This window comes from Podarcis bocagei (assembly GCF_964188305.1).
Source record: "Podarcis bocagei genome assembly, chromosome: 17".
NCBI classification, from domain to species: Eukaryota; Metazoa; Chordata; class Lepidosauria; order Squamata; family Lacertidae; genus Podarcis; species Podarcis bocagei.
Window position 1 is genome coordinate 1,151,080 of NC_138143.1, and position 21,118 is coordinate 1,172,197.

Here is a 21,118-nt window from a genome sequence, read left to right on the forward strand (position 1 = left end):
GAGCCACGTGCTCCCTCGCCCCTCCAGGCGACCGGCAACTACATTTCCCAGGAGGCACCGCAGCCCCGCCCCGCCGGCCGAGCCGAACCACCCGAGTGGGGCGTGCGGGGGGGGTTCCCCCTCTGAGCTTCCCCTCCGTGCCCGCCCGAGCGCCCTTTCCCCTCAAGGAACCCGAGAGGAGGCCAAGGCCCCGACCCCGCCGCGCCGCGGCCCGGGAAATGCGGCGGGACGCCCGGCAGCTCGGCCTGGGCGCGCGGAGGGACCCCGCCCCCCCTCGGCCCGCGTGGTCTCGGCCGGCGCGCTCCTCGGCGCGGGGGGCGGCGGCGCGCGGCGTCAGAGGCGGCGGCGGGAGCAGCAGCCGGAGCCGGAGCGGAGCGGGGACGCAGGCGGCGCACGGAGGGGGGGTGAGAGCCGCGCGGGGAGAGGGGGGCGGGCCGGGGGGAGGGGGGGAGAAGTCCGCGTCCGCCTCCCCCCGCCCCTCCATTTGGGGCGCGTTCCCGCGCGGGATGGGGCTGGGCGAATGGCTGCTCCCAAGCCGGACATCCTGCCGCCTTTCCCCTCCCGGAGCCCCCTCGGCACCTGGGAAGCCACCGCGGAACTCAGCGCCGAGGCTCTGCCATCGTCGTGAGCGCGCCGCGCGCGACCTGCGGGGGGGGGGCAAGGGAGGGAGAGGCGCCGAGCCCTTTCGTGTCTCCGTGCCCGCCAGGCACTCGAAGCCAGCTTCCCCTGGCAGCCTAAGTGACACCTGTCATTGCAAGAAAAGGGTCAAGGATCATAGGATCGCGAAAGGTGGAGTTGGAAAGGGCCCCGAGGCTCGTGCAAGGCAGGAATCTTTCCCCCGATGTGGGACCCACAACTCTGAGATCAAGAGTCTCACGCTCTGCCAACTGAGCTTTTAGGCACCTTTGGTCTTTTGCAGGCTCCTTCCTCTCCTCCCCTCCATTTTTTTAGTCTCCAGATTATTTCTCCTCAGGCAAGGACTGTTGTTAGTACAGCTATAAGCCTGTTCCAATTTCTAAACCTAGTTTCCAAAGGTATGAGACAGAGTCTCTCTGAAGTGTGCTGAAGTTCCTCTCCAGCCATTGTCAGTGCTTGGTCTGCCCCCACCCCCTAGTTTTACTGAGCTGGTGAATGGGCTGTATTGCCAGACAAAAATCTGGCTTCAAGTCTGTGTCCGCTGGTTTTCTGTTTTCCAATATGTTGCAGACTCCTGTCTGAGGGTTGGCTAACTGTGAATCACATTTCTAGGGTTAGGAATCAAGTCTCTGTGTCAAATAGCAGGACATCAAGGCAGCCTTGTGTGCTGACATTTTTTATTTCAATCATTAATGGATGTTTCATTCTCAGCTTGGGGAGGAAGGGGAGAATTGGGACAAGTAATATGGATGATCCAGACCTGCTGGCTCATATGGTTTGACCCTTTTCTATGTTTTCTGTTTCCTTGACTTGTAAGAAGGGAGCTGGTTAAGAACCTAATCTCAAGAGACTGTAACAACTTCTCTAGGGATGGGCTAAAGTGGCATAGTATCTGTAAGCAGCCTCCTGTTCTTGAAGAGCTACCTAGATGCATTCGTATGCTAGTGCCTTTTGCTCCTGAAATAGTTTTTGTTTACTTTGTTTCCCTGAAAGTTTATAAATTGGACCTTGAATTTCCCCCTTCAAATATAGGGGACTGTTCATTGAATAAAGGTGTTAGTTTTTAAAAATTGTCTAGGTAATCAAAAGTCAAAGAATCAACTTAATTTTCATATTTATAAATATAATTATTTGTAAATATAGGTGCCATTTTGATAACATTAAGGGAAGGAATGCAAATGCAATGTATAATGCAATACCACTTTTAATGTTCTCTCTGTTATTATCATTTGTACAGTAGCATTAATTATAACTGAGAGTTATAGAATTTTTCAGCATCTAAAGTGCTTCGTATACATTATCTTGGTCATTCTTACAACAGCCCTGGCAAGGCAATAATATTCCCATACTGCAGATAGTGGGAGGGAGGAATGCCAGTGAGGTTGCATTTGAACTGAAGAATTCCCATGTAGAGCCAAAATATAAAAAGGGTGCCCATCAGCCTCAATCCTGACAACTAATAATAATAATAATAAAAATAAAATGTCCAGTAGCACCTTAGAGACCAACTTAGAGACTTAGTTGCTCTCTAAGGTGATACTGGACAATTTTTTAATTTATTTTGACTGTGTCAGACCAACATGGCTTCCTACCTGAATCCTGACAACTAAAACTAGCATGAATTAAGACAGTTTACCAGATGTGGTCACAATAAGAGGGGAGTGGAATAGTTTTTTATATTGAGTCAAGAGATCCTAGAGAAGATCCTAGTTATAAAAAGTTTGTGCAGGAGTAAAACTGTGGATCAAGAAGGCAACAGACTCAGAGCAGGCTAGCTGAGATGGTTTATGGCAACTTTTGACTGAGCTGCTTCATGTACTGAAATACCCCAGGATGCCAGCTGTGCTCTGTGTACTTTGTGTTGTGTGTGTGGCCTTAAAATTTGTCAGCTTTAGGCCCCTGAGTTAAATCTGCTCCCTTGTGGTGTAGTGGTTCAGAGCGGTGGATTCGTAATCTGGGGAACCGGGTTCGTGTCTCCGCTCCTCCACCTGCAGCTGCTGGGTGACCTTGGGCCAGTCACACTTCTCTGAAGTCTCTCAGCCCCACTCACCTCACAGAGTGTTTGTTGTGGGGGAGGAAGGGAAAGGAGAATGTTAGCCGCTTTGAGACTCCTTCGGGTAGCGATAAAGCGGGATATCAAATCCAAACTCTTCTCAGCTGCCAGCCTTGAGGCAAAAAGGGGCTCAAAAGAACCTGTTGAGAGGCCCAGACCCATCTGCCCCCCTCATTCCTCAAAGTGGATCTGCAGCAACAAGTACTTTTTCCTTGACTTGCCCAACCTGCCCCCCATCCCATTCCTGGAGAATTCCATGTCAGGTTTGGGATTCAAGCAACTCCCTAAAATGCTCGCTTTGTCTAGCCATGTTGGGAAAATATTAACTGTTCCTGACACTAAATTCAAGGTGCAAATGTGAGCAATATTTGTGTCCTACAAGCTTGTGATTCTGTGTAGCATTTGAATTTTTTTTATTTTTTTTTAAGAATTACTATGCTGCATACCTATCAGAGTATCCAGTATAGATCTTGAAAACAACTTCAGATATGTTCTTTTCTCCTCAACCCTGCAAAAACCCTTGTGGAAAATGCCCTGAAATCATTTTAGTTCACAGGGAAAGAGTCCTCATCAAATTCCATTAACTCAGACTCTGATGAGACACTAACAATGCTTGACAAAGATTTTCTCACACTGTTCCCTTTGTTAAGGAGCAAAAAGCCCAACTCGGCCTCCCTTTGGCCACTTTTCTTCCTTCCCCTGCACAAACATGCGTTAACCCAGGTCATTCCCCACACAGAAATTTAGCTTTTTTCTTACTGGCAGCTGAGAATGGGTAAATACTTCTGGTCCAGCAACAGAGATTCTTGATCATCATAGACTGTCTCTAATGGTTGCTTACCCCAACTGCTGTTTGAGAGAGTTGGATAAATCCAGCTGAGAATGGAGTCTGATATTTTAGGGCAGCGGAGAGGAACCTGTGGCCCTCCAGACATTGCTGGACCTCAGTTCCCATGAGCCCCAGCCAGCCAACTAGGGCACTATCTGGTTTTCAACATTTTTAGCTGGTATATAACCAGCTAAAATCACGCTATCTCGATATATCATGATATATATCTGCGGTGGCGAAGGGCCTTGCAGGGTCTCCCTGTGGCGGAAGAGGTTCCTGCGTATCTCCCCACAGCATCAGAGGGCCTTGCTGGGCCTCCCCATGGTGGTGGAGGGCCTTAAAATGTAAGGAAGTAGTAGATTTAATAAAAATATTAAATAAACTTCCATATACAGTGGTGGGACGCGGGTGGCGCTGTGGGTAAAACCTCAGCACCTAGGACTTGCCGATCGCATGGTCGGCGGTTCAAATCCCTGTGGCGGGGTGCGCTCCCGTCGTTCGGTCCCAGCGCCTGCCAACCTAGCAGTTCAAAAGCACCCCCAAGTGCAAGTAGATAAATAGGGACCGCTTACCAGCGGGAAGGTAAACGGCGTTCCGTGTGCTGTGCTGGCTCGCCAGATGCAGCATGTCACGCTGGCCACGTGACCCGGAAGTGTCTTCGGACGGCGCTGGCCCCCGGCCTCTTAAGTGAGATGGGCGCACAACCCTAGAGTCGGACGCGACTGGCCCGTACGGGCAAGGGTACCTTTACCTTTATACAGTGGTACCTCGGGTTAAGTACTTAATTCGTTCGGGATGTCCGTTCTTAACCTGCAACTGTTCTTAACCTGAAGCACCACTTTAGCTAATGGGGGCTGCCGCTGCTGCACGATTTCTGTTCTCATCCTGAAGCAAAGTTCTTAAGCCGAGGTACTATTTCTGGGTTTGCGGAGTCTGTAACCTGAAGCGTATGTAACCTGAGGCGTATGTAACCCGAGGTACCACTGTAATATATTTAATATATTTTCAGCTAATTTAATAGTAGTTTAAGTGATTTACTCTTCAAGTTGCATATGCTTCCTGAAATATACTCAGAGTCGCAAAGTGATTTCATGCTCTTTATTCAGCTCATAGTGGTGAGGAGGAATGAATGAATGTCCCCTCACAGTATCTGCTTTATATACATTATTTACACAATGGGCTGCACATGATTGGCTAATTCCGGAATTCTACTGTAAGCCAATCAGGTTGTGGATTCACTTCTATCTGGAGCAGGATTGGGTGGTTCCTGCCGACCAATCATACTGCTGCATTGTTCTAGGACCAATCAGACTGCTGCAGTTTGGATCCTATTCAACTCAGTACATAACACTTCCCCAACTCAGAGGTCTAAGTGAAATCTGTGCATGCATAAGCCCCACTGAGTTAAACTAAACTTCTACTTTCCTGGGAGTAAGCCCCATTGAATTCAGTAGGGCTTACTTGTGAGGAGGCACGCATTTGCTTTCACTGCTTACCAAAAAACACCCTCCCCATCATTTTTACACAGTACCCAACCTCCCATTTCAGCATAAGGCAGCCACCTAAATCTTCTCCCCTCCATTCCCCCCCAAAGGCCCCCAAAAAGCTCTCATCCCACCAATATCTCCCTTTTTATCAAAGGGAGGGAGAGAGGGGAAGCAAGCAAAAAGAATAGTCTCTTTTAAATTTTAAAAAACACCCTTTTTAATATGGAAGAAAGCTATTTAGGGGGAACCAACGACATAAACACTACCAGAAAATAAAAATAGAAGCTCTTCCCCCCTAGATTTTTCAAGGTGGGGGTGAGTGTGAGGAAGAAAGAAGTGCTTTGTTTGTTTATCTGTGGGGGTCCCTCCTGGATTGTTAGCAGGCTCTGCATAATTACTCAGCTCTAAGTGGAAAGCCACCAGCTAAGCTGAAAGAGTTTGCTGCTTTGTGTGAGGGCTTGTCTACTTTTCTTACAGGGGGAGGGAGGGAGCAAATTATCTGCAAAGCTGAGCTGCCCCCTGGGAAGCTGTTAAGTCTCCACCTTTTGTTCACTGGTGTATTGCCTTGCTGAAACACTTATCAAGATGTCATTTGCTCAGCCCTCCAGCCAACAAGGCCAATGGTCAGGGGTGATGGGAGTTGTAGTCCACAACCTCTGGAGGGCCACAGGTTCCCTATCCCTGCTTTAGAAAGTACAGTGCTGATGGCAACTGCAGAGATGAATGGGAGCAGCGCAAGAGCACCGCCGAGGCTTAACTAGCTGCTGGCAGAACAGTGTGGGATTTAACAGACCTCTGGTTTGATCCAGCAGAGCTGTTTTTCTGTTCTTAAGCTGCTTCCCATCTGGAAATATTTTCCTATGGCTGCCTTTCAAGCAGCAGGTAATATGGATGAGGATAACGAGCATTGTTCACATGTACCCTACGGAGAGTGTGTCAAAGTCCATCCTTCTTGGTTTACCCTGCTCTTTCCCAACATGTCATGTCAGTTGGATTGCTTTGTCTTTGTAGCAAACAAGGCTCTAGTCCGTTGCCTTAAGCGTCTGAAGGTACCTGCCTGTGGAGAGGCAGCTGGCACAGCTTTGCTCTGGTGTGGCTCATGGTGTAGGGAAGGAAAGAGCCACATCGCTGTGGTGTTGAGCAATCTCAAGGAAACCCTCCGGCTAGCTGAAGAATCCTGGGGAAAGATGGCAGAAAGGAAGCCTGGGACTGTTTACTAAGACTGCCCCCCCCCCCCAGGCAGATAATGTACTCCCATAGGTTAAATGTGCATGAAGGCTAAAGACATAAGAGGTTTCCTCCTCTGAGCAACTCATTATTGTTATTCATTACATTGGTCTTTGGTCATTAGGACCTCACAGCAGAAAAACTGTGGCAGCAGAGTAGCCAGAAAGGTGCTGGGTTTCTATAAGGCTGGAACCAGACACTTCAGCCTCTCAGACCCAGTGGGTGCAAGAGGACTTTGACACAGAAGCCGCAGACCACACACTGAATTAAATTTCCATATCATAAATTAAAGTGTTTGCAATATAATTAATATTCTTTAATATACACAATAGATTGAGTCTCTTGTGAAGCCAGTAAATAAATGCAGCCCATGAGAAGGAGGAGGAGGGGGCACGGGATGGGGGGCAACAGGGGCAACAGCTGCCTCATCCTCCTCACTTGCCTGCTGGTTGCCCACAGCTGCCACCATTTATCCCACTTGCTCCCCCCCCCCTTCAGGCTGGTTATTAACTAAGGAGGGGCAGGGATCTGTAGAGTTGGAAGGGGACTCCCGAGAGTCATCTAGCCAGACCCCCTGCAATCCCTGGCAGGCAGCCAGAAGCAGAGCCTCCCTGCCCAGGGCAGCCCAACCACCCTCAGAGGCCCCTCCAAGGCCCCCTGCATGTCGCCACACACCGTGGGCCCAGGCTGCATCACAGCCTCCCTCTGGCCCTGCGGCTCCACTGCCATGGCCGCTTCCCTAAGCCCACCCCTTGGGAGAGGGCCCAAGAAGCAAGCAAGCAAGCAGCTTCCTTCTCCACATTGGGTAAGGGCTGCCTGAAAAGGCCTTGTGGGCCACAGGGTGGACCACCAGCTCCCAAAGCAGTGGGCAGGCATCATCTGTGTGACTTCAGGGTAGCCCTCTGGGTTTCCTGCTGTTCCTGTTCCCCAAGTGAGTCATGGCCAGGCAAGGAGGTGCTTTGGGAGTCTTCTGCACCTGGGAGCTCTTTACATTCCCAATCCAGGAGCATCCTCATGGCATATGAAATGTTCATACAGTTTGAAACATGGGGGGAAACTGGGTTTTTTCCACTTGAGATGTCTGCCTTTCCTTCATCCATCCATCCACCCTTTCAATTATTTTTGTAAATTAAAATTATGTAAAAAGAAATATATGCTATATTTATTTTCTTATCTGATTCAAATATTTCTACTTGTGGGACCTAAAAGGCATTATAATAAAGCAGGATTGGAGAGCTGCATTTCTTCACAGTCACAATGCCACCTTTTCTCTCTCTCATTCTTCTTCCCATTTTGCATTATCAACCCCTTCTCCCTCCCTCTTTCCCGGTGCCCAGGGGGCTGCAGATTCTTCTAGCCAGAGATCCGGACATTGAACCGTAGTAGCTTGCAATGCTCCATCCATTTTGGCTCCCTTCCCTCCATCACCCCAACTCCTCTAAACTGCTTGCTTGCAGAGGGTCTTTTCACCTTTCTTCCATTGTGCAGCCTTTCTCCTCTGCCCTCTTCGTCTCCCTTGAGGTTCCCCACTACTATGGAAGTAGGTTCCCTACCCCAGTTTATAGCTCACCACATAAATATATACATTTGTGATATCTTCAAGTCTAGCTGCTTTGGTTTTCTTCAGACAATGATTGCAAGTAAACTTAGAGGTGAGGGGTACCTACACATAAGTTAGGTTTTGCCAATAGGAAAATTAGATTTTTGTGAGGCGGGGCATTAAGGATAGCAGAAAACAGAGCCATTAAATGTTGTTCTAAGCCAAAGGGCATTTTTGTTACCTAAATTATGAAATGACCTCTCCACACAGTCAGTATTATCCAGAAACAGAAGAAACCATTTTAAAAAATCTGCCTCTCCCCTTAGCTCCAAGCAGTCTGGCCAGTGGTCAGGGATAAGGATGAGTTGTCACCCAATAACACATGGGGGGCACCACATTTGGTACCCCAGCATAGCTTATTGGGAAAGGGTTGTGGGGAGCCCGGAGCTTGTCTGCTCCCCAACCTGCGCATTGGAACAAATGACAGTTTTCCATACGGACTCTGGGAGCTGTAGTTCTTGCCAAAGCAGGACAAGGTCTGAGTGGGAGCTTATGAGAGTGCCCTTATGAGCGTCACTTAAAGTTTAAATCAAGGTGATAACAGTTTCTGAAAGACCAATAGGAGCTGATTATGACCTTCCATTTTTATCTCCATGGTCTTCAGAGAGCTGAAGGTTTGCACAGATTGAAACTACCGTATTTTTCGCCCTATGGGACGCACTTTTTCCCCTCCAAAAATGAAGGGGAAATCTGTGTGCGTCCTATGGGGTGAATACAGGCTTTCGCTGAAGTTTGGAGAGCGAGAGGGGTCAGCGCGCGGGGCGCCCTGAAGCAGAGCGCCCCTCGCGCCGGGCAGATATCCGCAGCCTGGGGAGCCCTGCGGATAGCAGCCTGCTGCACGGAGCGCGGGGCGCGCTGAAGCAGAGCGCTTCGGGCAGACATCGGCCAGCCCCACAAGCTCAGGGGACAGCGGGGAGGCGCAGCACCGCCTCCCCGCTGTCCCCCGACCTGGTTTGGGGGGGGGAAATAAAGGAAATTTTCCCCCCTTTATTTCCCCCCCCAAAAAAAAACTAGGTGCGTCCTATGGGACGGAGCGTCCTATGGGATGAAAAATACGGTACCTTTCAAATCAGCTTGCTTCTCAATTTGGTATTGCGCATTTCCAAACATAGACAAATTTCTTTCACGTGCTGCAATGTTTGAGGAACCTGAGAAGATATGAGAGTTGTACATGTCTTAACAGTATACCGGAATTGTAATTATCTAAAATGGTAGATGAACTTATGTAGTCATGGCAGAGTTATTAGAAAACATTTTGAAGGAGTAAAGGGCAACCAAAACTACATTTTAAAACCTTGCCTTAAAGGGCGTTTCACATATTTGTGAAGGAGAAAATATTTCATGAGAGGGTTTCCTTGCACATTTTTCTGGAATTCCCCATTTTTCCATTGGAAGAATTTTTGAGTCAGGATCTCTGACAATGCCCCAAGCCTCGGCTTAATCCCCAGTTTTCCTCTTCACCCCACAGATTGCAAAAGTGAAGGCAGCATTGGACCTGGAGGGAAGCCCAAAGGGGCTCTAGGGGCGCCCATTTGGGGCCAGAGGGCTCTGCTGCAGGTGTGAACAATCTTTGGCTTCCAGGTGTTGCTGAAGTACAATATACCCAGAAGATCTAGCCAGTGTGGCCAGTAATCAGGAAGTATGGGATTTGTAATCCAACTCCATCAGGAGGGCCAAAGGTTTCCCACACCAAGGGCTTCCTTGGGAGGAGGAAGAAAATCCAGCCGCAAACACTGATCCAGCAAGTGACCAGGAAGAGGAGGAGCTGCCTCAGGGCCTAATCCAGAACTCCCTGCTTCAGCTCCCACATGCTCTGGTCATGGAGACTTTGTGGGAGGTGAAGCAGCTTCTCCCCGTTTTGCATTCTGGAGGTTCCCATCTCTGCTCAACACAGCTTTTCAGGGCTGTCATGGCTCACATCTTAGGAACTGTGACATGGCTTTTCATGGACATCTGACCTGGAAATCTGGTGGGATATATGTCGGGGGTCACCAATGTTTTCCAACCACTGGACACATTTTGAATTTAAGGAAAGTGTTGTGGGGGTGTGGCATAACACAAAATGGCTGGCGTGGGGGCAGAGTTTAACACAAAATGGTTGCCACAACCAAAATACAGAGGTACCTTGCGTTACATATGCTTCAGGTTACAGACTCCTCTAACCCAGAAATAGTACCTCGGGTTAAGAACTTTGCTTCAGGATGAGAACAGAAATCGCGTGGCGGTGGCGCGGCAGCAGCAGGAGGCCCCATTAGCTAAAGTGGTGCTTCAGGTTAAGAACAGTTTCAGGTTAAGAAAAGACCTCCAGAACGAATTAAGTACTTAACCCGAGGTACCACTGTACAGTGTACAGTGTACCTGTACAGTGGTACCTCTGGTTGCGAACGGGATCCGTTCCGGAGGCCCATTCGCAACCTGAAAAGAACGCAACCTGCGTCTGCACGGGTCGTGATTCGCCGCTTCTGCGCATGCACGTCATGGCATTTTGCGCGTCTGCGTGAGCGGCGAAACCTGGAAGTAATTCGTTCCGGTACTTCTGGGTCGCTGCGGAACACAATCTGAAAACACTCAACCTGAAGCAAATGTAACGTGAGGTATGACTATAGGGGGAAAAAAGATTTAAAAAAGACATTGAAAGGGTGTGGACACCCCCAGTAGCTGTCCCATCCTTTGGTAGGCAGGGGGCACCTACATCAGATACCACTGTATTCCCTCACAGAGAGATGCTGTTTGCACCTCTCCTGTGTTCAAAAGGGCTGGCTGGGTGGGAGCCCAGTCCGGGCATCCAGTCAAGTTGAGGCATGTTTAAGTGAATGTGTTCAGCAGGGCTGTTTTTCTAGAAAAAGAGGTGCCAGAACTCACCAGGAGCTCCTCCGTCATTCTCTTAGGATGGCAGTGGCGCCCCCCTGAGAGCTGCAGCTGAACAAATGTGCTGTGTAGGCAAGGCCAGGCAAGGAAGAACAGAGAAGACAGCCTCTTGAGGCTTGTGGAGTTTTGAGGGGATATTTACAGAGACCTTTCATGGGCTCTGGCCTGCAGATCCCAGTGTATGTGACACATATTTAGTGGACAGTGGAGGGCTACTCAGATTGAGAACCAAAGATATTTTTGTTGTTGTTTAGTTGTTTAGTCGTGTCCGACTCTTCGTGAACCCCTGGACCAGAGCACGCCAGGCACTCTTGTCTTCCACTGCCTCATATTGGTAGCTTTGAGAACATCGAGTACCATCTCGTCCTCTGTCATCCCCTTCTCACCCCCCTCCCAAAGGAGTCCAAGTGAGCAAACAACAAAATCACTGAAAAATACTTTTTCTTTTTTTAAACAAACCAAATATCTTCCATGTTAATATTAATCAGTCCATATTAATATTTCAAGAGTGCCAGCAACAATGTCTCTCAGTGCTGCCCAATGCCTGAGTGAATAGGAATGTCTTTAAATTCCACTTAAATGTCAGTAATGAGGAAGAGAGTTTAACCTCAGCAGAGAGGGCATTCCATAAGTGGGGGACCACTACCAAGAAGGCTCTGTCTTGGGTTGGCATGTGACAGGCAGCCATCAGCCCCACCCACACAGCCTCCCCTGCCAGGCAGGGAATGCGAAGCAAGATGACATTGGAGGTATTTGGGTTGCAGGCTATCGAGAGCTCTGTGCGCTAGTTTGTTTAACTGCAATCCACCGTGGTTCGTGCTTATATTTCTTGCATGTGTATTGTGCTTTCAGGCCTCTGTATCCAAACGCACCACAAGTGTAAGAGGCCACCTTTTGGGTGTCTGTTAATTTGAGGAATGGTAATCCTTGGGCAAATACCTCTGTGCTGTTCTTAAGAGGCTAAACGTGTGCCCCAAAAGCTGAATTCTTTGACGACAAATGTGTTGTGTTAATTTGCCTACTTTGTTTTTTGTTAACTATTTTTATGTTAGGCATAAAAGAGGAATACTGCTCAAGCTCAGCTCCGAATAGGAGGGGCTGTAACTCAGTGGGAGACCTCATGCTTTGCAGGCAGAAGATCTCTGGTTAGATCCTTGCTGTCTCCAGTTAAAGGATCTCAAGCAGGAGGCCTGAGGCGCTGGGGAGCCACTGCCCACTGCAGTAATCCACTCTGCATCAGGTGGGCCAGTGGTAGCAGGTAGAGCTGGATATTTGACTGTTCAAGATAGATTTGGTCAAGTGAAGCTCAAGTATATTAAGGCATTAAAGTTGTGGGAAAACATGAGGTTTGGTACTAATGTTAATTAATAGAAAAGTACTAACTTAAATAATTCATTACTTTTTTAAAAAAAGTTATTTTTAAAATTACATCCTTCCCTCAAAGAACCTCAAGCCACATTCATTGTTCTCCTAGCCCCTTTTATCTTCACAACAAGCCTCTGAGGCAGGTTAGGATGAGAGATGGTGACTGATCCAAGGTCAAAGCAGCCCTTTTCCAGTTGGCACTTCGAACAGGGCTTCTCCAAGGCTTTGCAGGCACCGTCAGTCAGCTGCAGACTCCCTGGAGAGCAGCTGGCCTTGGCTTGGCTGAAGTGACCCGACAGGCCTAATGAGGTCTGGAGGCTGGAGCTCCACTGACTAAGCAATGACTCTTCAGGGTTTCCGGGGGGGGGGGGGGTTTCCCCAGGCCTGCCTGGAGAGGCCTGCAGTTGAACTACAGAGCAGACGCTCTACCGCTGTGACTCTTCCCCAAAGGAAGATGCCACTCTATAAATGAAGCTAGATTGGCATGCAAGTGGATAAGGGCATTCTCAGTGGTGGCTCCACAATTGCGAAATGAAATGCCATGGCTCATCTGGCAAGCCCCCTCCGGGGTAGGTTTTAAGACCTGCCTTTAGCAGCTACTTTAACCTGACTTGCAGAACTCCACCATTTTTGCCAGATTTTGCTGCATTGGCATTGGTTTCGGTATTACAGTGGTACCTCGGGTTACATACACTTCAGGTTACACACGCTTCAGGTTACAGACTCCACTGTACCTCGGGTTAAGAATTTTTCTTCAGGGTGAGAACAGAAATCACGCGCGGCGGCAGCAGGAGGCCCCATTAGCTAAAGTGGTACTTCAGGTTAAGAACAGTTTCAGGTTAAGAACGGAGCTCTGGAATGAATTAAGTACGTAACCAGAGGTACCACTGTATTTTGAAATAGTGTTTTGATATTTTGTGGTGGTTTATGGTCTTAGATCGTGGCTTGTAAATAGCTTTGGGAAGAATTTTTCTTGAAAAGCTATATAGGTATATACCGTAATTAAAGATTGCATTTCTGCCCTGGATCATAGGGCTCTCATAGCACAATTCTATACATGTTTACGTAGAAGTAAGTCCAACTGAGTTCAGTTGGGCCTGTTTCCAAGAAAGGGAATACAAGCCTTCAGCTTCATTTAACTGATCTTCATGCTCCAAAGTCTGGTCTCAAATTTGTTAGATTTATATCCTGTCTTCTCCAAGGAGTGATGAAAGTTAGAGCACATATATGAGGTGATATTGCTCACTAGAGAGTAGATCTTCCTAGTTCTGTTCATTATATGGACTTGTTTCTAGCACTGGGAGGGCACTTCCAGAACCACCTCTGCTTATGTTCTCTTGTCCTTGCCTTGAATGAGTTGGGTTTTGTGGCCTGGAATGTTTGTCTTCCTGGCACATGAGTATGGCATGAGCGATGCCACTGTGTTCCTTCCTCCCCGAGGCCCTGTGATAGGCAGTAGGAGCAATCACAACTGTAACATGCATATTTGTGGCAGCCTGTTTTGACACTGATTTAAGTTGCTGGTTATGGTCATGGGCAACAATTAGTTTTCTGAAACATTCTGAATTGTAAAATAGGGTGATTTGCATTGGGTAACCTGCATCAGAAACATTTCTGCTGTCTGAGAGCAGGGGTCACCAGCCTTTTTGAGCCAGCAGTCCCGTTTGGAAATTTGAGAAAGGGCCATGGGTGCCAGTCACAAAATGGCTGTATTGGGTGTGTGACATAACACACAGTGGCTGGCATGTTTAAAATAGAGCAGGAAAGGAGACAGGAATGCAAAATGGTGTGGGTATTGCCCATCAATGGGGAGGGAAGGCACCTTAGCTCTTTGCACCTCTCTTCTGTTCAGAACAGGTGGGATGATGGTTGTCTAGGTGCCAGGCTGGCGACTGCTCTCCTAGAGAATGATCTAATTTAGCATGTTAATTTTACTTGTAATTAGTAAACAAAACAAAAAAAATTGAATTTGAAAGCTTACCTCATATTATGCTTACAATAACGTCCACTCATTGTGTTCTCTTCTGCATTGGAGCCTTAATATAGCATGATGACTGCTAGATTATTCCAGGACAAAAAAATTAATGTGGATCTGATCCTCACTCTGCAAATCTGATTGGGCCAGATTTGGATGCTTCAGTGGATGTTGTTGGATAAAGCTTAGACAGATTGTGAGTGACAGGGCCCAGGAGGAGCACATGATGTAGGTGTGCATCAGGTCAGTCTTTTGGATGAAAGATTATGAGGAGCCCCACAAAAGAGTAAATAAAAGTATGAAAATGTGTTTAAAAGCAGCACCCCATTAATGAAGATGGACCAGAGGTTAATGGATACCATGAATAAGGGTCCTATCCTCATCAGTTATAGTCCTGTCCTCATCAGCTTTATAGTCTTGTCCTCTGGATTTTTGTCCCATGTTTTGCAACATTCTGTAGCAGTGAGTTCCAAGGAGCATTCATTTATTGTTGCTAGAAGTTTTGTTTTATTTTTGCCTGCTTGTGCTCCAAAATATTTTGGAATTGCAAGTAGTTGACCCATTGGCCCAAGAGAATAAAAGGCAGAAAATGGGTACATATTTGGATGCAGTTGCTCTGCTTTTTCGGTTTTGAGCACCAGCCTTTTATTGATATTGAGCAGATATCATCATAATCATCTTATTATTTCTACCCCGCCTTTTTAAATTTGGGAGTTTATTTCTTGGGGACAGTTTGACTCTTAATTGCATTGTCGAGCTTTCAATTAGTCCTTGCAGACACTAATTCTGTGCCGTAGCATAGGTTTGAACTGATTGGTTCAAAATTGGGAAAGGAGTACAACAAGGCTGTATATTGTCTCCCTGCTTATTCAACTTATATGCAGAATTCATCATGCGAAAGGCTGGACTGGATGAATCCCAAGCCAGAATTAAGATTGCCGGAAGAAATATCAACAACCTCAGATATGCAGATGATTGGCAGAAAGTGAGGAGGAATTAAAGAACCTTTAAATGAGGGTGAAAGAGGAACGCGCAAAATATGGTCTGAAGCTCAACATCAAAAAAACGAAGATCATGGCCACTGGTCCCATCTCCTCCTGGCAAATAGAAGGGGAAGAAATGGAGGCAGTGAAAGATTTTACTTTCTCGGGCTCCATGATCACTGCAGATGGTGACAGCAGTCACGAAATTAAAGGACGCCTGCTCCTGAAAAGCAATGACAAACCCATTTTTCATTTTTTAAATGAAAAATGGGTTGTTAATAGGGAAAAATCTAATGTTACTATTTTAAGACCAAAGATTAGGATAAACAAAGAGGGTAAGGATTTGCTGAGCCAACAAATTGAACAGGAATACAAAAAAGGGAGGTATGAGGAGGTCCGGGAAACAAGCTAAGGAAAATAAGTGATAGAAAAATGGAGTGGTTTTAATAATTTTTATTTTGTATTTTTTTTCTTTTTCATTTTGTATTGTAATATCTTAAATAAAATCTTAATAAATATCTTATAAAAAAAAGAAAAGCAATGACAAACCTAGACAGCATCTTAAAAAGCAGAGACATCACCTTGCCAACAAAGGTCCGTATAGTTAAAAGCCATGGTTTTCCCAGTAGTGATGTATGGAAGTGAGAGCTGGACCATTAAGAAGGCTGATTGCCGAAGAATTGATGCTTTTGAATTATGGTGCTGGAGGAGACTCTTGAGACTCCCATGGACTTCAATAATAATAATAATAATAATAATAATAATAATAATAATAATAATAATAATAATTTATTTATACCCCGCCCATCTGGCTGAGTTTCCCCAGCCACTCTGGGCGGCTTCCAAAAGAATATTAAAATACTGTGATACATCAAACATTAAAAGCTTCCCTAAACAGGGCTGCCTTCAGATGTCTTCTAAAAGTCTGGTAGTTGTTGTTCTCTTTGACATCTGGTGGGAGGGCGTTCCACAAGGAGGGCGCCACTAGAAGATCAAACCCATCCATTCTTAAGAAATCAGCCCTGAGTGCGCACAGATCCTGAAGCTGAGGCTCCAATACTTTGGCCCCCTCATGAGAAGAGAAGACTCCCTGGAAAAGACCCTGATGTTGGGAAAGATGGAGGGCACAAGGAGAAGGGGACGACAGAGGACGAGATGGTTGGACAGTGTTTTTGAAGCTACCAGCATGAGTTTGACCAAACTGCGGGAGGCAGTGGAAGACGGGAGTGCCTGGCGTGCTCTGGTCCCTAGGTTCACGAAGAGTCGGACAAGACCAAACGACTAAACAACAAAGCATAGGTTGCTCCACAAGAAAAGGAAGATTTGCACAGAGTTTTAAGTGCCCCATTCTTTCTGGCTGCACCACCTTGGTTTTATAGTAGGAGTAGCTGTCTTGTGGCAAAAATGAAGTGAAATCCAGGGACTCACTGAAAACTAACCGATGCCTTTTTGTATGAGGACTTTGGAGTTGGTGACTGTGCCAACAATGAATCATGGCCTTGTAGAGTTAGAAGGGGTCCCCAGGGTCATCCAGTCCAACCCCTTGCAATGACAGATGGCCACCCAAGCTCTGCTTAAAAACTGCCTAGGAATGAGAGTCCACTGTTCTTCCTAAGCATTTTCCACACTGTTTAATGAATGACGATTTGCTGCGCTGCTCTTGACAGAAGGGGGAGAGGACAGGTCTCTGCCCTGAGCGGCTTGCAGTCCGGGGCTCCCCTGCTGATGAGGAGGGGAAGGGGAAGCGGAAGCGGGGAGGAGGAATAGGACTGAAGCCGCCGACGCTCCTGTGGGCTGAGACCTTGAGCTGCAGCCTGGGCATTGCCATGGGGCGGGGCCACCCAAACGGAAAGTCCCGCCCCGCTTCCCCGAGCCGGGAGGGCGGGGCTTCCCTTGCCTGGGGCTTTCATCATAAAAGGAGGCAGATCTCCAGGTCAGGGGGCGGGGCCGGCGACCGACCGCCTCCCCGCGCCAGCCTATCCGGGCGCACGGTACCTGTGAGGGGCACAGGCCTAGCCCAATGGGGTCGCTCCGAGGGCCGGGCGGGGCTCTGTGCGCGCGGAGCGGAGCGGAGCGGCGCTGAGGAGGTTTTTGTTCCGGGCCCGGCCGCCGCCATCTTGTGTCCGTGCGGGTCGGAAGAGGAGGAGGAAGCGGCAGCAGCGCGGAGCGGTGACTCGGCAGCAGCGGCGGCCGCGGCGGGGCCTGACACAGCCTCATTGGTAACGGCGGGGGGGGTCGCTCTCGGCTTCCTCGCTCCCCATTTCCATAGAAACAGAACCCGCCCAAGGATGCCTGTCGCCATAGAAACAAGGACTCTTTCCCCCCCCCCCCGGCTCCTCCCAGCCGCTCCGGCCTTCGGACTCCCTCGCAGCCCCTCGGGCTCCTGGCCTCTCGCTGCTCCGTAGAAGGGGCGGCGGCCCGCCCTTGAGGAGCCGGGCTGGGAGGGGGCCCTTCCGCGTTTCTGTGTCACCCGCCTCTGCCTCGTGTTCGCTTCCTTCAGAAATGCCGCCCCCCGCCACTTGCCCCTTTTCTGCCAGAACTTGAAAGGAGCCCCCCCCCCCCCGAAGCGGAGGGGGCGGCGCTTCCTTCTCGGTCCTCGCGGAAGCCGGGAAGCGCCTGCGGCCTTAGCTGCTCCGGCGCCGCGGCCTCGCTGTTTCTCTTTTCCCCCAGGATGGAGGGGGCGGGGATTGCAGAGAAGAGCCAGGATAAAAAGTCCAGGGGGTCAGTCAGCTGGGAGCCATGGGAGCAGGCAAGTGCGGGGCTAGCGGGGGACGGGGAGCGTTTTAGCGCCTCCCCTGGCGGGGGCGAAAGGGATTCATTCCAAGGAGAAGGGAGCCCGGGATCTCTGGATACCCCATCCTTACCAGTATTGCGGAGGTGCAAAACATGGGACGAGGCAAATAATAGAGTAACAGCCCTTTCAAGCTTGCCTGGAGATGGCATGCCTTTGAAGGAAGCTCGATTTGGGGTGGGAGCTGCTTTAGTCTAGGAAGAGAAATTTAAGTTGGTACTGTAAATAATTGCAAATGCTCATCGTTATTGGTTACAGGGTTGTGAGGCTGTACAATTTTCACAAAACGAACCAGCAACTTCTTTTGCTCAGGTGTCCTCCTGCATAGAAATCCACTTTCCTGTTAGGTCTCTTTAGGCTGGAGAGCATAGGAACTCAGGATTGTTGCCTTTATCACTGATCCATATCCCTGTAATATATGTATTGCAGGGCAGTTTGAATGTAGGTCTGGCAGGCTGTTGCCCAGAAGGAATAGTGCCTGACTTACCCTGAGCAAGAGGTTAAGTCAGGGGTAGGCAACCTAAGGCCCATGGGCCGGATGCGGCACAATCCCCTTCTAAATCCAGCCCGCGGACGGTCCGGAAATCAGCATGTTTTTACATGAGTAGAATGTGTGCTTTTATTTAAAATGCATTTCTGGGTTATTTGCGGGGCATAGGAATTTGTTCATTTTTTCCCTTCAAACTATAGTCCAGCCCACCAACATGGTCTGAGGGACAGTGGACTGGTCCACGGCTGAAAAAGGTTGCTGACCCCTGGGTTAAGTGGACAATTGCCTTCCTTACTATGACCCTTTATTGGCATCCTTTGTTAGAATGGGCTCCAGTGTGTAAGATAAATGGCAGCTGGTTGGGTGTGGCTCGAAACAACTGAGTGTCTAAGTTCTGCGAGAACTTGCAACATGTTATATGAGTGACCTGATTTTCTTGATCAGTAGTACATACTGTTAACTTATGGCTAACCTTAGCCAGATACAGTATAGTCTAAATCTATAGAGTAAGGATCTTAGCTTTATTCTCAGAAGGGTTTGTAGCAGGAAGGCTTGGAATGGAGTAGAACTTCATCCTTGCTAAGGAATCATCTGTCAGTTCCATCTCATAATTCTTTCCTCTTACCAAACTACTTGGAATAGACTGTTTCTATCTCCCCTAGTCTTGAGTGATCAGTGGTCTGCTTACAATAAGCAAATAAGGTTGGTGGAATTTTATTCCTCATCCTTGGTACAATTGAAAGGCTTGTGTGCTAAAGTTGCCAGACTGAAACCACATTGATTTAAATGTCTTACTCTTCTAGTATCGCAGAACTAACATTTTGACAAGGGACAGTCATCTTAGCTAGCTTCTTTTGCTGTCTAGGTTCCAGATGACTCCATTAGAATCTATTTTTTTAAAAAAATGTACTAGTCAAATGATGATAGTCCCTATCTATTAATATATTAATCCTGATTAAAAGATTGTCCGTGACTAGTTGGAATTTTCAGATCAGCTGTTTTCTCCAACTCCCACCACAGTTTGCATTTTGATTATGAGGTCTGGTTATCACTTATTAGTTGACAACCGTGTTCAGTGTGAACGGTTTCTGTTTAGTAACCAGCTACATGTGCCAACTTTCAAAGATCTGATTCCCTGCATATGGTCGGCCTCACCAAATGGGCACTTATGTAAAAGGAAATAGCCACAGTAATATCAGTCAAGTATGGAAAGGACTAAATCACATCCTTTATGATTTGAGAGATTGGTTCACTCTCACTCTGTTTCCTCCCTTGTCTTTTTGTAGCATTTGCCTGGATGATCAGTTATGACCTGGAATATTTCTTGGCTTATTGCTTTTCTCAGATGCCAGGTTCTATCTGATGTGCCTTATCACATCACCCCAAATGGGTCTTGTGTCAACATGATTAGTTTGGTTTTGCCATACCTAAATTCAAGGTGTAAACATGTTTTTTCACATTGGCCTAAGTGCCTGCATGCTGGTTCTACAGTCATTCAGATTAAACCGTCTGGCTGGCTTACTTGTGTTGAATACTCCATCTGGGGTTCAAATAAGAGTTAAACTTCTTCAAACATTTCTGAGGAAGAGTACCATACTATTGCAGCTCTTATGTTTCCATCAGGCTGGTTTTTATCAGATAATAATATCTCATACACTCTTGTTTCCCGTGATGAAATAGCATTCGGTGCTGGGAGTGTTCGACCAAGGAGTGCCCAGGTTGTCCTTCAGTTCTTGCAGTTAAACCAATTGGAACTTGAGTTTTCCTTTATTTTTCTTTAGTAGTTAATTGTTTCGACATTTTGCACATGAATTCATTTGCTGGACAGCATATCTGCCACAGAATTCCTGGATTTGTGAAGCATTTTGGGGTACTGCCTTAGTTCAGGGGGTGGTACTAATCAGGTTTGTTATCCTTTGTAAATTGAGGGCATCCTAGAGTGTGCCTGACACTCCCCTGTTGCTTTCAGTTGCTGAGGTAGATCAGTAATGCTCAAAAAGTTGTCCTTGTGAGAAACCTGCTCTCTATGGCTGACCTTTTAATCAGGGGCTGATAAGCTTCCAAAGGATTCCAAGGTTCATAGGAAAACTACTGGGCGAGACTGTTGCTTGTTCCGAACTCAAGACTAATATACCCCTTTGCAGTTTTCCCTATACGGTGGTACCTCCGGTTGCGGACGGGATCCATTCCGGAGCTCCGGTTGGATCCCGAGGTTTCCGCAACTAGAGGGACCGCTTCTGCGCATGCGCACACGGTGAAATCTGGAAAAATACTTTCGGGTTTGCCGCATTTGCATCCTGAAGTATACGCAACCAGAGGTGTGTGTATCCAGAGGTGTCACTGTAATCTGTTTTATCTTTGGGGTCTATTGTTGCTGTGCTAGAAATATGCTGCAACATTGGATAAGGTGAATAAGAAGGTGGGAGCTCTTTTTGGGCTCTCCACCAAATGATTGCATTGTTCAGTAGCCTTTTAATTCAATTGGATGTGGTGGACCATGCTAGAGTTGCTTTCCTCATTGGAGATGCACCTTCTTAAACAATAGTCACACGGAAAATTGCTGAGCTCACTTTATTAATCAAAGAGCTGACTGCTGTGGTTTTTGTCAGTCTTCACTGCGTAGAGGATGCACCAACTCTCTCAAAACCATAGTAAGACTGAAACTTATCAGGACCATGGACCCAAGTAAAGACAAGCTTTTGCATTAAACTAATCTAAGTAAAATAAGTATTTCTCAGAAAGTCGGAAGGGAATTTTAATTCTGTTTAACTTCTAGACGACAATATAGCAAGATTCCTCATCAGTCCCTTTTTA

The 21,118-nt window shown here is 47.5% G+C and overlaps 1 protein-coding gene across 3 annotated transcripts in view; it reads left to right on the plus strand.

Annotated features, from left to right (window-relative positions):
- Positions 1-203: 203 nt before the first annotated feature.
- The window catches only part of UBA1 (ubiquitin like modifier activating enzyme 1), a 50,341-nt gene continuing 29,426 nt past the window's right edge, over positions 204-21,118 (plus strand). Inside the window, exon 1 of one of the 3 annotated variants that reach the window (XM_081177336.1) lies at positions 204-404. In XM_081177336.1, the coding sequence (XP_081033462.1) occupies positions 219-404 (186 nt within the window). In that variant the 5' untranslated portion in view covers positions 204-218. Of the gene's footprint in view, positions 405-16,834; positions 17,243-17,641; positions 17,773-21,118 lie in introns of those variants that run through there. The other 2 variants (XM_081177335.1, XM_081177337.1) reach the window with 2 other exon arrangements.